Raw genomic sequence first — 14,568 nt, 5'->3', positions numbered from 1 at the left:
GGTATGGTCATGGTTCACTGCAGAAAACTGATAGAGACTCAGACCCGAAATCATGTACAGGAAGGTAGATGAAACCTTTTTCTAGAATTAGTTAGTACTCTATGACCATTAATATCATGACAAAAAAATATGTTAATATTATAAATTTATACCTTAAGAAAAGCTGTTGAAGAGTCAATATAGTGGCAAAAAAATAGTCCTTAATTTTTTGCTTTTCTTCTGTCCCATATCAGGTGGCTCTTCTGACATGAGACAGAGATTTTGAATTTTACTTTTAACAAGCATACTTGGGTTTAGAGACGGAGAGAGCCACACTCCAACTCCAAAGCCAGCTTTAATTTTTAATTGGAGCAGGTCTGCTGTTCCTGGGTGGTTTCAGTTTGTGGTCTTTCTTGGAACCAGGTATTGTCTTAGGGTAAACTACTGAGAGTCAGGCTTATATTAGGCCTTGTCCTGGCTGGATCCTGTATTCCTTCCCTTCATAGGTACCCATGACAGGCTCCAGTCATGGGTTCTGCTTGTTCAGGGGCTTTAGGAGATAGTGTTAGGACCTAAGAACCCTTAGCTAACAGATTTTCTAGGGCAGTGGCCATCCTCTGCCTCCAGCCCCTGTAGCTCTGATCTTTGAGTACAACCAAATCATAATTGTAATCCTGAATGTCCTCTATGGTTCTGCATAAAGAACCAAAGTGTCTTATCTTATTGTAGAATCATTTTAGTTGATAAGTACACTAATTAACAACTCTGGGCCTATTTTCCTGATATGTCAATGGGCATTATAGGTAGCCATTTTGTCCCCCATGCTAGGGAGTTCCCCTTGTCTCAGCATTTCAGCCTATTTTGGGCGGGGAGCATGGGACAACGTGTTCTTTTCTGTTACTATTTCAAGCTGACATTGGGACATTGTTATCAGGTCCCAAGAAGGCTAAAAGGCTAGTCAAAGGTAAAGAGGGAATCTAGGCAGTGGGGCATTACCAGCAGCATCTGGTTCTCTGGCTGCACTGAAGAGACAGGGAGGATTTACATGGACTGGACTTGCCCACATCAGCTTTCAGCAAGTCTAGGGCCCTCAGTCATTCGGAGCAGGTTGTAGTCAGCAGCTGCTGCTTGAATGTGTCTGCTCAAGAAACTGGTTGAGACAAGTTTAAACTGGGAACAGAAGTTAAGGTTTATGAACTTAGAGGAAAATAACTACATTTGAAACTTTCAGGAAGGGGAGGAGTCCCAAGACCAGGGGAGAGAAAAATATCATCCTCAGAAATAGACAGGTGAGGAGACTTAGGCTGTGCTTATCTGGAATCCTTTTGTCCTGTGAGAAGTGGATCCAAGGTTTCCTTTCTTTTCCTTCCTTCCTTCCTTCCTTTCTCTCTCTCTCTCTCTCTCTCTCTCTCTCTCTCTCTCTCTCTCTCTCTCTTTCTTTCTTTTGCCTATATAAATTTTTATTTTACAAAAAGACATAAAAGTGTTAGATAATAGTATCACCAATCTGTACTGAAATCCACATAGAAGAAAAAAAGCAGGTAATGGGTGTCTGTAAAACAGCAGGGATGGACTAGCAGAAACTGCAGACTTGGGTTAGAAGCATGTACATTGTTCTTCTGTCCTAAGAGCCAGGTATAGACTGGACAGAGATATAGCCTGATGAGAAGCAGCTTTAAGTTTATATATAGATGGCAACCAAGATAAATCTAAAATCTTAAGCTTGTGACTAAGCAGTAAGTAGTCATTGTTCTACCAGCTTATCAGAACTCTATTAAATGCTAAACTCTGAACTTTTATATCATGGAAGGGTGTGGTCTGTTTCTGGATGGTGCCTGGGTCATCTCAGTTTGTGGTCTTTCTTAGAATCAGGTATTGCGTTAGGGTAAACTACTGAGATTCAGGCCTCTATTAAGCTTGTCATAGCTGGGTCCTGTATCTGCAAAAAGACCATTTGTATTATATGTCTGAAGAGAAAAGCAGAAACAAATATTTGGGAAGACTTATGAAATTTTTTTTTTTTTTTTTTTTTTTTTTAAGACTTATGAAATTTTATCTTGTTAAATGTGATATATCAATAGGCCAATTTACTCTTTTTCTTGGGACTTTTTTGGGGGGAATGATTTGTCCTTTTTCTTCATATGTCTCATTTGTCCAGTTACTTAGTTGGATGCCGTTATTCTCCTGAAAAGACAAAAGCAAAACCCTTCGTCAATTCTAAATTTGGGGTGTTGCTTTCATTGGTTAATGAATAAAGAGACTGCTTTGGGCCTGATAGGGCAGAACTTAGGTAGGCGGAGAAGACAGAACTGAATGCTGGGAAGAGGGAAGAGTGAGAAGAAGCCATGGATCTTCTGCCTGAGATGGACTCTGGTTAGAATCTCTGATAAGCCACAGTCATGTGGTGATACACAGATTAATGGAGATGGGTTAAACTAATATTTAAGAGTTAGACAATAAGAAGTTAGAGCTAATGGCCAAGCAGTGTTTAAATTAATACAGTTTCTGTGTGGTTATTTCAGGTGTAAGCTAGCCAGGTGGCCATGACAAACAAGGGGCCCTCTCCCTTGTAACATTGGGGAATTTCCCTTTAGATAAGTTATCTGATCAAATGAGAGTACTTGTTAGTTTTAAAAGTTAATTTGGATTGAATAGTCACACTGTTTGGTGAATTATCTCCTCTTCTAATCAAGAGTTCATTCTCTTGTTCAAATCTAACCTTTATCAACTTTGATTTATGGTTTCTCCTGAAATTTTTGTTTTCTTTTCTAAAGCTGTTCTATCATCCAGAGCAATATGGTTTTTTATAATAGGCATTAGGTTCTTTAATAGCTCTGGGAAGGAGTTTCCTCCGCTGTGTCAGGAAACAACTGAACTGAACTTGACAAGATAGCCTACCAGAGGCCCTCACAGTGGTTTCTGATGGCAAAGGGTTCTTTAACTGCCCCTTGTTGATCTACATTCATTAGTCTGATGCCTGCCCTTGCCACACCTTCTATATAATTCAGAAGGGAGATGCGTTCTGTTTGGATTATGCTTAGAAGAAAAAAAACATTGTTTCTAGGAATGCCCTGTTTACAATCCCTTTTTAGGGACTGAAACACTTGACTTTTGATATTTCAACTTTCGATGTTTTTTCAAACCCTCTGGAAATCACCTCTCCTGTGCAAGCGGAGTTCACAGATCTCTGTGAGTTCAAGACTACCCTGAGCTACACTAGTTTGATCCAGTCTCAAAGAGAAACAGAGCCAGGTGGTGGCGACTCAGGTCTTTAATTTTAGTACTTGGGAGTCACACACCTTTAATCCCAGCACAAGGGAGGTGGTGATAGGAAGAGAAGGCTGAGCAGAGAGAGGAATGTAAGGCAGGAGGAGACAGGAGCTCAGTATTCAGTCTGAGGGTTCAGTGTGAGGATTCGTGGAGACAGGATCTTGCCCCATTGGTCTGAGGAATTGGCAGAGGTAAAAAGTCTCTCTAGTGGCTGGCTCCTTTACTTCTCTCATCTTCCAGCATTTACCCCATATCTGACTCTGGGTTTTTATTATTAAGACCAATTAGAATTCGTGCCACAGTCCCCAGCATCCAGATGGTGGAAGGAAAAACTGACTCCCTACAGGTTGTTCTCTCACCTCTACTTGCAAGCCATGGCATGGACACATACACTAAATTCTTTACAAACTAAAAAGTGTCTGAATCAGGGAACTCTTGGAGCAGGGCAGTATATCCTAGCTTTGTTCTTACCTCTCTAAAAACTGGTAGCTAAGTAGTTGTCATAGGTTATCATTTTACTTAATTAAAAAATATGTGAGTGCTTTGTATGTGTAGCTGTTCACTGCCTATCTAGTGGTTGTAAAGGCTGGAAGAGGGTGTTGGATCCCCTGGAACTGGGGGGTTACAGTAGGTTGTGAACCACCCTGTGAGTGCTGGGAGTTGATCTGGATCCCCTGGAAGAACGCTGAGCTGTTGCTGGGCCCCACAATTTTTTAACTATCTTATGTACATTGATGTTTTGCCTGTATATGTGTGTGAGAGTGTTGGATCCCCTGGGACTAGAGTTAACAGACAGTGAGCTGCCGTGTAGGTGCTGGGAATTCAACCCAGGTCCTCTGGAAGAGTAGTCAGTGCTCTTAACAACCACTGAGCCATCTCTCCAGCCCTCTACGATTTTTTTTATGCTATCTACCAAGTGTTTTTTTGGGCCTCCCTCTTCACCTTATCCCGTGCCCTCCACCAAGCAGTGCTGTCTTGGGGATCTGCTGTCATTCGTTCTCATAACGTGGCTGAAGTATCTCAGTCGCCTTTGCCGTACCCTGTAGTTTACTTCCTTCTGTAAGTGGGGGATGTCTCTTATGTCATCATTGCACGGCCTATCTCTTCGTGTGACGCCTAGAACCCTCCTGAGACACGCCATCCCAAACACATTCAGCCGCTGTTCTGAGGAGCGTCTCATTGTCCAGGTTTCAGAGTAGTAAACAAGGCAGCTCAAGACAAGTGTCTCATATACTTGTAATTTTGTTGGTGTTGAGAAATAATATGGTTCTACGGGTCCCCAGAGAAAATCATACTACTACTAGAAAATGCCTGTAGAGACACCTTTGCAGCCGTCACAGTCTGCGGGGAGCTAAGTGGTCAGTTTAAGACGGCCGTAGGAAAGCTGCAGGGGTGCGTCCTCTCACCGCTCTTTCTTTTTTTTTTTTTTTTTCTTTTTATTTTTTTTCTTCTCATGGTTTCACCGCTCTTTCATCTGTTCCTGGGATTAATAACAGCCACAGCCCTGGGGGATGAGGAGAGGCGTGCAGATGGGTGGTGTGCAAATCAATAGCTTGCGTTTCACCAACGATACAGCACTACTTGCTGAAAGTCCAGATTAGCTGCAATGGTGCTAAATAGAGCGGCAGAAGTCAGTGAAAACCTTAGTATGAAAGTAAACATCGAGAAGACTGAGGTACAGCACATGGGAAGGGCTCACAGGGATTTTAACATGTAATAGAGAACCAGAACCTCAAGCAAACAGTCAGCTTTGTCTGTCTGGGAGGAAACCTCAATACAAAGGAGGGAACGGTTTCTGACATCAAGAGGAGGGTAGGGATAGGAGGGTTGCACTCCAGGCACCAGGAAAGGTTGGTCAGCCAGAGACATAGTGACAACAACAAGATTGTAAACTCCCTATCTCAAGTTCATTGAGGAAACTCAAACTTTGAATTTTGTGGACTGTGTACGTTTGATGACTTTTCACATACTTTTTTTTTTTTTTTTTTTTTTGGTTTTGGTTTTTCAAGACAGGGTTTCTCTGTAGCTTTGGAGCCTGTCCTGGAACTCCCTCTGTAGACCAGGCTGACCTTGAACTCACAGAGATCCTTCTGCCTCTGCCTCCCGAGTGCTGGGATTAAAGGCGTGTGCCACAACTGCCTAGTCATATACTTTGTTAATGATTAATCAATAAATAGCCGTTGACTAGACCAATTGTGTATCATATCAGGATATATGATCTGCTTGTCTCTTGGTTTTAGTGAGATGAATGAACATGCCTGTGTAGACCTAACAAAGGAAGGCATGTGTAATCAAAGAGTCCATAGGCCTCAGTGGGCTTATTCAGCGTTGCTAAATACTGCAATTAGCTGCTGAGCTGTCCTTCAGCAATAGAGTAAGTAAGTTGTATATGGTAGCCTTCCATACAGCAAAACAAAACCCAGAGCATTGTAACTGGTGGATTCAGAAGCAGTTGTTCCTCAACAGAAGCCATGTAGAGTGGCGTTTTAATAGAGAATATCCTGAAAGATTAAATTCTAAGTTAAAAAGTCAGCAAAACTAATGTTTTATTTAATCCTTTATCTCACAGATGGAAGTATGTTATCTACTCAATTTTCAAGGCTCTTAGATGAATTTTTGTACCTTGTTCTGTTCATTTTTGTGACTGCGTCAAGTCACAGTTACGGACGTGTTTTTATTTCTGACTTTGAAGGGTTTTCCTATCTATGTTGCTTGTTTGCTCTTTTATATTAACAGTAATCAATTAAGTAGATTCAAGGGGAAAAAACAAAGGTATTTTCAGTCATATTGCATTATATTAAGCCATTTGGGGAGAACCCTTATTATTGATAAGTTTAAGCTTAATTTTGATATTGTAAATAAGATTGTCTTTTCTGTTTTTAATTTCAAAACAATTTTTTATAGTTGTTGTATTTATGGTCTGTTTTGTTTTTCTTTCTTCTTCTGTGCCTGGAAATCACTATGTAAACCAGGCTTGCCTGTAACTCACAGAAATCTGCCTGTCTCTGCCTCCTAAGTGCTGGGATTAAAGGTGTGCACCACCATCATGCCTAGCTCTAAAGGAACAAAGTGAAGATTAGGCTGGTGTTTGTTTTTCATTTTCTCTACAATCATTTATATATGAGATATATCTCATATACCACAACATTCACACAGAAGTGTATATAATATAGTGTTTTGTGTTTTCCTCTGTGTGTGTGCATACATCGTGATTTTTAAAAAACGTTTTTCAAGAAGGGTTTCTCTGTCTAACAGCTCTGGCTGTCTTGGAACTTGCTCTGTAGACCAGGCTGGTCTGGAACTTACAGAGATCAGCCTGCCTCTGTCTCCTGAGTACTGGGACTAAAGGTGTGCACCACCACCCAAGCTGTATAGTGATTTCTTTTTTAAAAGCATAACGTTTATTAGCTGGACTGAACTTATATTTTTATTTCTTGGGTTTGATTTTTACAAATTTAACTTGATTTAAAAATATGTATCATACTATGGACCTAGCATTTAGTTGTGGAAGATTTGTGTCATTCCAGAAAGTTCCCTTGTTTTTTAAAAAATGAGATTATTTTTCATGATTGTAGGTATTTTATCTGCAAGTATGTACATATGTGTACTGCATGTACTTGGTGCTGATGGAGGTCAAAGAGGGTATTGGATCCCCTGGGACTGGGTATGGATTATTGTGAGCTATCATGTGGGTGCTGGAAAACTGAGCCTAGGTCCTCTGCAAGAGCAACAAGTATTCTTTTTTTTTTTATATTTATTTATTTATTTATTATATATACAATATTCTGTCTGTGTGTATGCCTGCAGGTGAGAAGAGGGCACCAGACCCCATTACAGATGGTTGTGAGCCACCATGTGGTTGCTGGGAATTGAACTCAGGACCTTTGGTAGAGCAGGCAGAGCTCTTAACCTCTGAGCCATCTCTCCAGCCCAACAAGTATTCTTAATTACTGAGCCATCTCTCCAGCCCCAACCCCATGTCCTTCTATAGTGACTTTATGTTGAGGGTATGTAAAGTGTGTATGTATGCATACATTTTTATGTGTATGAGCATATGTGCATGTGTTATAACTATATAAATATTTAAAGACGTATCTATTAATTCCTGTTTCATTGCTAATTTTTTTTTGTTGTTGTTGTTATTTTGAGAGAAGGTCTTACACAGTAGCCTGGGCTGGCCTGGAACTCTGTGTGTAGTCCAGGATATCCGCAAACTAACCAAATCTCCTACCTTAGTCTCCAGAACGCTTGATTACTGGTGTGAACCACTATGTCTGGTCTTACTGCCTGTTTTTAATATGAATGAATAATGCTAGAAAGTTTTTGATGTTTGTATGCCTAAATGAACAGACTCAAGCTATCTGTCTTGACACAATGGAGCAGAAGTATAGAAGTCTCCTTACAATAAAATAGGGGTGTTACATTACAGTAGTTTTATTTTTAATTAATTAATTAATTTTTTGGAGTTAGAAAAGATGGCATTCATTCTAAGTGTGTTGTTCCATGTTTGTTAGAGGATGGCCTTCCCAGTAGATTTGCTGGATAACTGCACACATGAGGAACTGGAGAATTCTGCTGAGGACTATCTCTCCAGCTTAAGGTGTGGAGATCCTGAAAATCCAGAGTGGTTTTCTATTCTCAATATTACGGTAAGGCATTCTGCAATGATTTTTTTTAAAACTACCCTTTCAGTACAGTGTATATTAAAATCAATATCTTTTTAAAAAATATTAGTGTAAAAAATCATTCAATTTTGAAATATTTACCAGAAATCCACCAGTAAAACGTGCTAATAGTGATTAATCAATATTAAACAAATTGAGTGGCAGATCAGGGTTTTTGGTGTATGTAAAGTATGTGCATGTGCGTGTAAACCGAGGCCAGAAGACTACTGCTTTATACTTTATTCCCTTGAAACAGGGTTTTTGACCAAACCTGAAGCTTGTCATTTCAATTAGACTTACTAGCCAGTGAGCTTTGTCAGGATCCTTCTGTGCCCCATCCACCTCCGTGCCGGACACAAGGGGAATGGTATGTGGTTACTAGGTGAGCGAGCACAGGTGCTTCTGCTGAGGGAGCAAGTACTTTTCCCACCTAGCTGCCTCCCAGCCTGGCTGTCAGATACACACAGGTGAACTCAGGGTTTTTTTTTTTTTTTTTTTTTTTTTTTTTCCGAGACAGGGTTTCCCTGTAGTTTCTAGAGCCTGTCCTGGAACTAGCTCTTGTAGACCAGGCTGGTCTCGAACTCAGAGATCCGCCTGCCTCTGCCTCCGAGTGCTGGGATTAAAGGCGTGCGCCACCACCGCCCGGCTTTTGCCTTTAGTTTTAAAGGTAAGGCACTTAACACTTTTGTTAGGACAAGACACCATGTCAAAGTAGTGTCACTTAAATTTATTTTAGATTTGGAATTTTGAATTTAGAACTTCCTTTTAATAAAAAAAAAACCAGTAAGGCTCAAAATTACATTTTTGTATCATGAATCTTTTCTTACCTTTGAAAATTTTGTGATTTTGATTAAGAAGATGTGTTATTTTGAGACTTGGAGCCATTTAAATTCCACTACGAACTGAAATGACTAGATTTCTTAATATCTCTAAGTCTCAGAACTTGCTTCTGGGAATATTTAAGATCTAAATTTTTTTATTGTATGGGAGGCATGTGTGGAATTAGAGGGCAGGTTTTAGTTCTCTCTCCCTACCGTGTGGGACTTGGTGATGAAACACAGAAGGAAGTCCCCCCCACTGAGCCTTCTCCCTTGCCCTCACATAAAGAATTTCTAGCAACTTCTCCAGCACCAGCATTTTTTGTTTTTATATTTCGAGACAGTGTTTCTCTGTGTAACCGTTGTAGCTGTCCTGGAACTAGATCTTGTAGACCAGGCTGGCCTTGAAGTCTCAGAGATCCCCCTGCCTCTGCCTCCTGAGTCCGAGTGCTGGGGTTAAAGGTGTGTACCACCACCGCCCGGCTGGCACCAGTATTTTTAATTCTTTAAAATGACTGACTCTGGGAAAGTAATGCTAGGTTGGTGAAAACAGAGCTTTGTTCAAGTGTTGTACGTATCTCGCTGAAGCATCAGTCTACTTAACTAATCCCTTTTACTAGGAAATAAAGTATGTCCCTCGTGAAATCTGGTGATATTAAACTATAGTTGGTTTTCCAGTGACATTTGCTTTTCCTCAGTAGTATGGCTGGCCTCTAGGAGTGTTTATAGAAACAAATTTTTATTTTTTCTACAAGAAAATTTTTGCAGAAGAGAAGGCTCTTCACTGTTGCTTGTTTTTGTTCTCTTTAGGAGAGACTAGGGATATTATCTTGTGTGCAGTGAAGCTGTGTTATAGAATACAGTTGAGAAAAGAGACTAGGGATATTATCTTGTGTGCAGTGAAGCTGTGTTATAGAACACAGTTGAGAAAAGAGACTAGGGATATTATCTTGTGTGCAGTGAAGCTGTGTTATAGAACACAGTTGAGAAAAGCTTAAGTTCTGTCATGTATTTTTATTAAATTCTCCACTAATCTTGAACCATCTTTTATTTCAGATTCCTATTAGCCTGTCAAATGTGGGCTTTGTGCCTCTTTATGGTGGCAATCAGGCCCAGAAAATTCTTGCTCTCTTTGCACCTGAGGATTCACTCACAGGTCTCTTCTTTGCTTCATTTTTGTAAATTGAGGATTTTGAATTCAAACTGTTAGGAATTTACTGAGAAACTACATAAAATAATTTGTTGTAAAATTTTTTTCCAAATTTTAGTTTTAGAAAAGTGCAGTTCATAATTGCTTGTAATTAAACATTTAATGAATGAAGTAAAATAAAAGTAAGTGTAAATTGTGAGTTCAGGATCTGGGAGGAGAGGGTGTAGCTGTGTGGTAAAGAGGGCACTTACCTGGACTTGAGGGGTATTGGATCTGATTCTCAATATGGCAGAAGAGGAAAGCAAGCAACAATGGGTGTATTTTAGGTGTGTATGTAATCCTTAATAAGTAGCAGTATTGTCTTTTTGACTCTTTAGACTTAAATGCTAATGGTCTTTTTTCTGTTTTAGCTGTGGCACTTTACCTGGTTGACCAGTGGTGGGCCATTCATGATATTGTGAGAACATCTGAACCTTCTAGAGATGGGCTAAAGCAGGTAATCAGTTCATGTCCTTCATAAATCCCATAAAGTGATAGTCTTAAAAGTTGTTGAAATTTCCCTCATTTTCATATAACCAACTAACACTGAACTGGGGTTTCTTATGGTGATTTATATGATCCTTCCTTTTCTGAGAAGTGGGTGAGAAGAATGAGCCCCTGGGTTAGCTACTGAGGCGCCTGCCTGGCCTCGCTTTCCTGAAGCTTCTGACCCTCTGTTTGGAGGAAGAGAGCCTAGTGTTTTGGTGTGGTTGCAGTTGAAGCATTCCAATTGGAAGGAGTAAGACCGTCAGATTTCTATCGCACATAGGCTGTGTTGCAGTTCCTGATATCATTTCTTACTTTGAGTTTGGAACTCTGAGAGACACATCCAACTCAAAGGGAAGCAATTTTAGGGAAGAAATATATAAGGGTTCATCCTTCTGCATATTCTGTTTATTCATAAAAAGAAGTTTTAGGAGAGGAATATACCAAACATTATTCCTTCTGGATATTGTATTTATACTTGAATATGCCTTTAGATTGCAGAGTAAGAAGCCCATCTCACAGAAACTGGGAGAATGCACATCTGGATATCTGCCAGTCTTTGTAGTACAGCCTAGTCTTGAACTACTATAGATGAAGAAGGAATTTTAAGCATGTATGAAGTCATAAAATAGGTATAGGGAGCCGTGCAAGAGTGTAACTTGTCAGCTCTGACAGTGAAAGTGTACAAAAAGAAAGTAAATATCCCATGGAAATGAAATGTAACCGAGGTATGGCAGACATCCAGAGGAGGGCTAAAGGACAGAGGAGGACAGGACAAGTAGACAGATTAGTTGTACATGTACACACTATCCTCTAAACAACATGTGTGAGAAGAATTTGGCTTTAAATAAATAGAAGCAAAATGAAGCTAAGAAACGTTGATAGCAAGTTCACATTAATTTCAGAATATCCTCAATGTGTAACACTGTACAACACTGTATGCCAAGTGTGCACAGAGAACTAGAGGACCTGAAGCACTCTAAGGGAGAGGACCGGGATTCCAAAATAACGCTCAACTGGCTTTATTCTCTTTCTTCAGTACTTAAGGTTGTATTGGTATAAAATTCAGAAGAATGTCATAGCTATCTTCAAATGATGGTACTCTGTGTAGCTGCATATTATCAAAGAATAGCCATTGGAAAGTAGATTTCAGCTCAGTGAGGGAGTTTTTTTATATTGGTTACTGCTACATAAGGAAGTGGCCTTGTCATTTAGAGATCGACTGTTCTGTCATTTCTTGTATTGTTTGGCTTGGAGAACCCCTGCCAGGGGGTATTTATTTTTGAAGTGTGTGCATGTAGCAGTAGTTTCTTCTCTACACAGATGATCAGGACAAAGTTGTTTCCCTTTAAGGTAATGATTAGAGAATCTGGGTTGCTATCCGTTTGGGGTAAATGACCTTTTCACAGGGGCTGCGTGTCGGATATTTATATTATGATTCATAACAGTAACAAAATTACAGTAATGAAGTAGTAACGAAATAATTTTTTGATTGGGAGTTACCACAACATGAAGAACTGTGTTAAAGGGTCACAACATCAGGAAGGCTGAGAACCACTGTTTAAGGGGACTTGGAAGAAAATAGACTTTATAAACAGAAGTCTTGTTTTTGCATTAGAAATGTCTGTGGGAAGCCGGGCGGTGGTGGCGCACGCCTTTAATCCCAGCACTCGGGAGGCAGAGGCAGGCGGATCTCTGAGTTCGAGGCCAGCCTGGTCTACAAGAGCTAGTTCCAGGACAGGCTCTAGAAACTACAGGGAAACCCTGTCTCGAAAAACCAAAAAAAAAAAAAAAAAAAAAAAAAAAAAAAAAAAGAAATGTCTGTGGGAAAGCTGACTTTAATAACAGAAGGCTGGGGTAACCGTGCAGTGCCCGTGATGGTGTGGCTCTCAGTGAGAGCTGGGCCTCTGTTTTCATGCTGTGCCCCAAGTGTGTTTCCCTAGACTTCCCTGCTGTCACCGTATTTGCTCATCTGCTCTAGCAAAGGGGTGTGTGGGTGGGAAGGCTGGGTGTCCTAATAGCAAGAATAGGCCTATCTAAGGAATATTTCACCTGAAAAAGGAGAGATGCCTTTCTCAAGGGCATAGTTAGGACGACGGACTGCCTTCATGAAATGAGGTAATTGTTCTGCAACTCTCTTGGGAATAGTATAGGCTTTTAAAAATATTTATTTTAGTATAGGGGCAGGAATGGGGTGAAATAGGATTGAAGCAGAGTATGTGGTGGGGTACAGTAGTTAGGGCCACAGACACCCCTTGGATCTGGGCAGCTAGAATCATGAAGACACTGCACTGAGTGAGATGCTAGACAGTGTGTGCCTTGGGCCCTGTTTTGCCCGTTTTAGAATTTGCTACAAGACAGTATCTGTGCGTAAAAAATGTGTTTGTGGGAATGGACTGTTCTTGTCAGTGATTAGCCTTGATTCTATGATAATAGAATGTTTATGATCATGGAATGTTTCAAATTGTGTTGACTGTCCTGAAAGTGCTCTGATGACAGGAGCTGTGGGAGCTGGGAACAAGGTGACTGGTGTCTCCTAATAGCTGCATATTGTAACTGCTGTGCCTGCTGTCTTGACTCTCTTTATAGGTGAGCACTCTTGGAGAAAGAGTGGTTCTGTATGTTCTCAACCGAGTTATTTATAGAAAGCAGGAAATGGAGAGAAATGAGATCCCATTCCTGTGCCATAGCAGTACTGACTATGCTAAGATTCTGTGGAAGAAAGGAGAGGCTGTTGGGTTTTACTCAGTTAAGCCTACAGGTGAGTTTTACAAGTTACTTAAACTGTGTTACAGAAATCTCCATTTTGATCCCCAACTGTGTCAGTGTCTTAACCGCTGGAGTGCAAGTTGAGATGCTTGCACTTAGGATTTCTTCTGAGTGTTACAGTTCTCCTGTCCACGAGAGAGTAGATTAAACCTTAGACCCAGAAAATTAGAGAAGGTTGTCATTTCTTTATAGCCATGTGTTTGTTTAAAGGTTGCTATTTTGATTTCTTCTGCTGTTCCTTATTATTAATTAATAAGTAATTAATTACTTGTTAAACCTGCTTGCTGCTTGGCCTGCGTGCATTGCCATTTCTATTTAGAATGCTTAAAATAAATACAGATTTCTTTTTTCAGTTTTTTTATTTTGAGGAGCGGTCTTATTCCTATTCTGTAGCTCAGTGACTCTGATTATGCTCTTCATCATTTGGTGTGTCTTGGGGCCCCCTTCTCTTCTGGGATCTGGCCTTTGCTTTTGCTATTCTGCTAGTCAGCTCCATTTCACATCCTAGAGCTGTGAGGTTCTGAAGCTAATTTCAGCCTTCTCTTCCTTTTAAGCTCCATCTCCCTGTGCTGGCTAGTAGTGGAATTAAGAATGTGTATGCCAACCTTTAGATCAGGAAGTAACTTCTTTATTTCAAGGGAGTGCCTTTTCTTTAAAGGAAACTGAAGCGTAACTGAAATTATTTTTGAGAAATTGTCCCAAAGAAAATTTAAAACACTATTGTCTTCTTTCTTGTTTTCTTTTTTTGCTTTTGGTTTTGGTTTCTCCGAGACAGGGTTTCTCTGTAGCTTTGGAGCCTGTCCTGGAACTAGCTCTTGTAGACCAGGCTGGCCTCGAACTCATAGAGATCCATCTGCCTCTGCCTCCCAAGTAATGGGATTAAAGGCATGCGCCACCACCGCCCGGCTCTTTCTTACTTTCTTTCCCTCTTCACATACACAGTAGGCAAATGATACGCCTGTAGCTATAAGATAAAGTCTTTTTAAAAATATTTCTGTGTGCACGCGCATGTATGAAAGTCAGAGAGTTTGTGCCTTTCACCATGTGGGTCTTAGGGATACACTCAAGTTGGGCTTGGCAGCAAGCACCTTTACCTTCTGGGCCACCTCAAAACAACCAAAATCTAGTGAATGAGACAAAATAAACCCTACCAAAACAAAACAAAAAGCTATAGTCAGTAGACACCTAGTCATTCATGGTAATGAATGATGTATTTAATGTATTGGCAAGAGTGGTTGGTGAAGATTAAGCACTTAATTCTGCCTAGAAGAAGTGCCACTAAGAAAAATATTTGGAAGTGTCCCTGGGGGGTCAGAGGCTAGAGATGTAGGGAAGGGAAAAGACCATGCTAGTAACCACATGCATGGGATATAAGTATGTAAGGGGGAGTTGC

General features: G+C 40.4%; 1 protein-coding gene across 1 annotated transcript in view; it reads left to right on the top strand.

Moving 5' to 3' along the window:
* Fam169a (family with sequence similarity 169 member A) overlaps window positions 1-14,568 on the top strand; it is a 58,303-nt gene that overhangs the window by 16,656 nt on the left and 27,079 nt on the right. The window contains exons 2-5 of the mRNA XM_038322541.1: window positions 7,764-7,898; window positions 9,788-9,887; window positions 10,292-10,377; window positions 12,996-13,167. Coding sequence (XP_038178469.1) covers window positions 7,767-7,898; window positions 9,788-9,887; window positions 10,292-10,377; window positions 12,996-13,167 — 490 coding nt within the window. The 5' untranslated portion in view covers window positions 7,764-7,766. The remainder of the gene's footprint in view (window positions 1-7,763; window positions 7,899-9,787; window positions 9,888-10,291; window positions 10,378-12,995; window positions 13,168-14,568) is intronic.

Source organism: Arvicola amphibius, chromosome 3, assembly GCF_903992535.2.
Source record: "Arvicola amphibius chromosome 3, mArvAmp1.2, whole genome shotgun sequence".
Lineage (NCBI taxonomy): Eukaryota > Metazoa > Chordata > Mammalia > Rodentia > Cricetidae > Arvicola > Arvicola amphibius.
The sequence above is the reverse complement of the archived record's forward strand: the minus strand, read 5'-3'. Positions and strand labels throughout refer to the sequence as shown.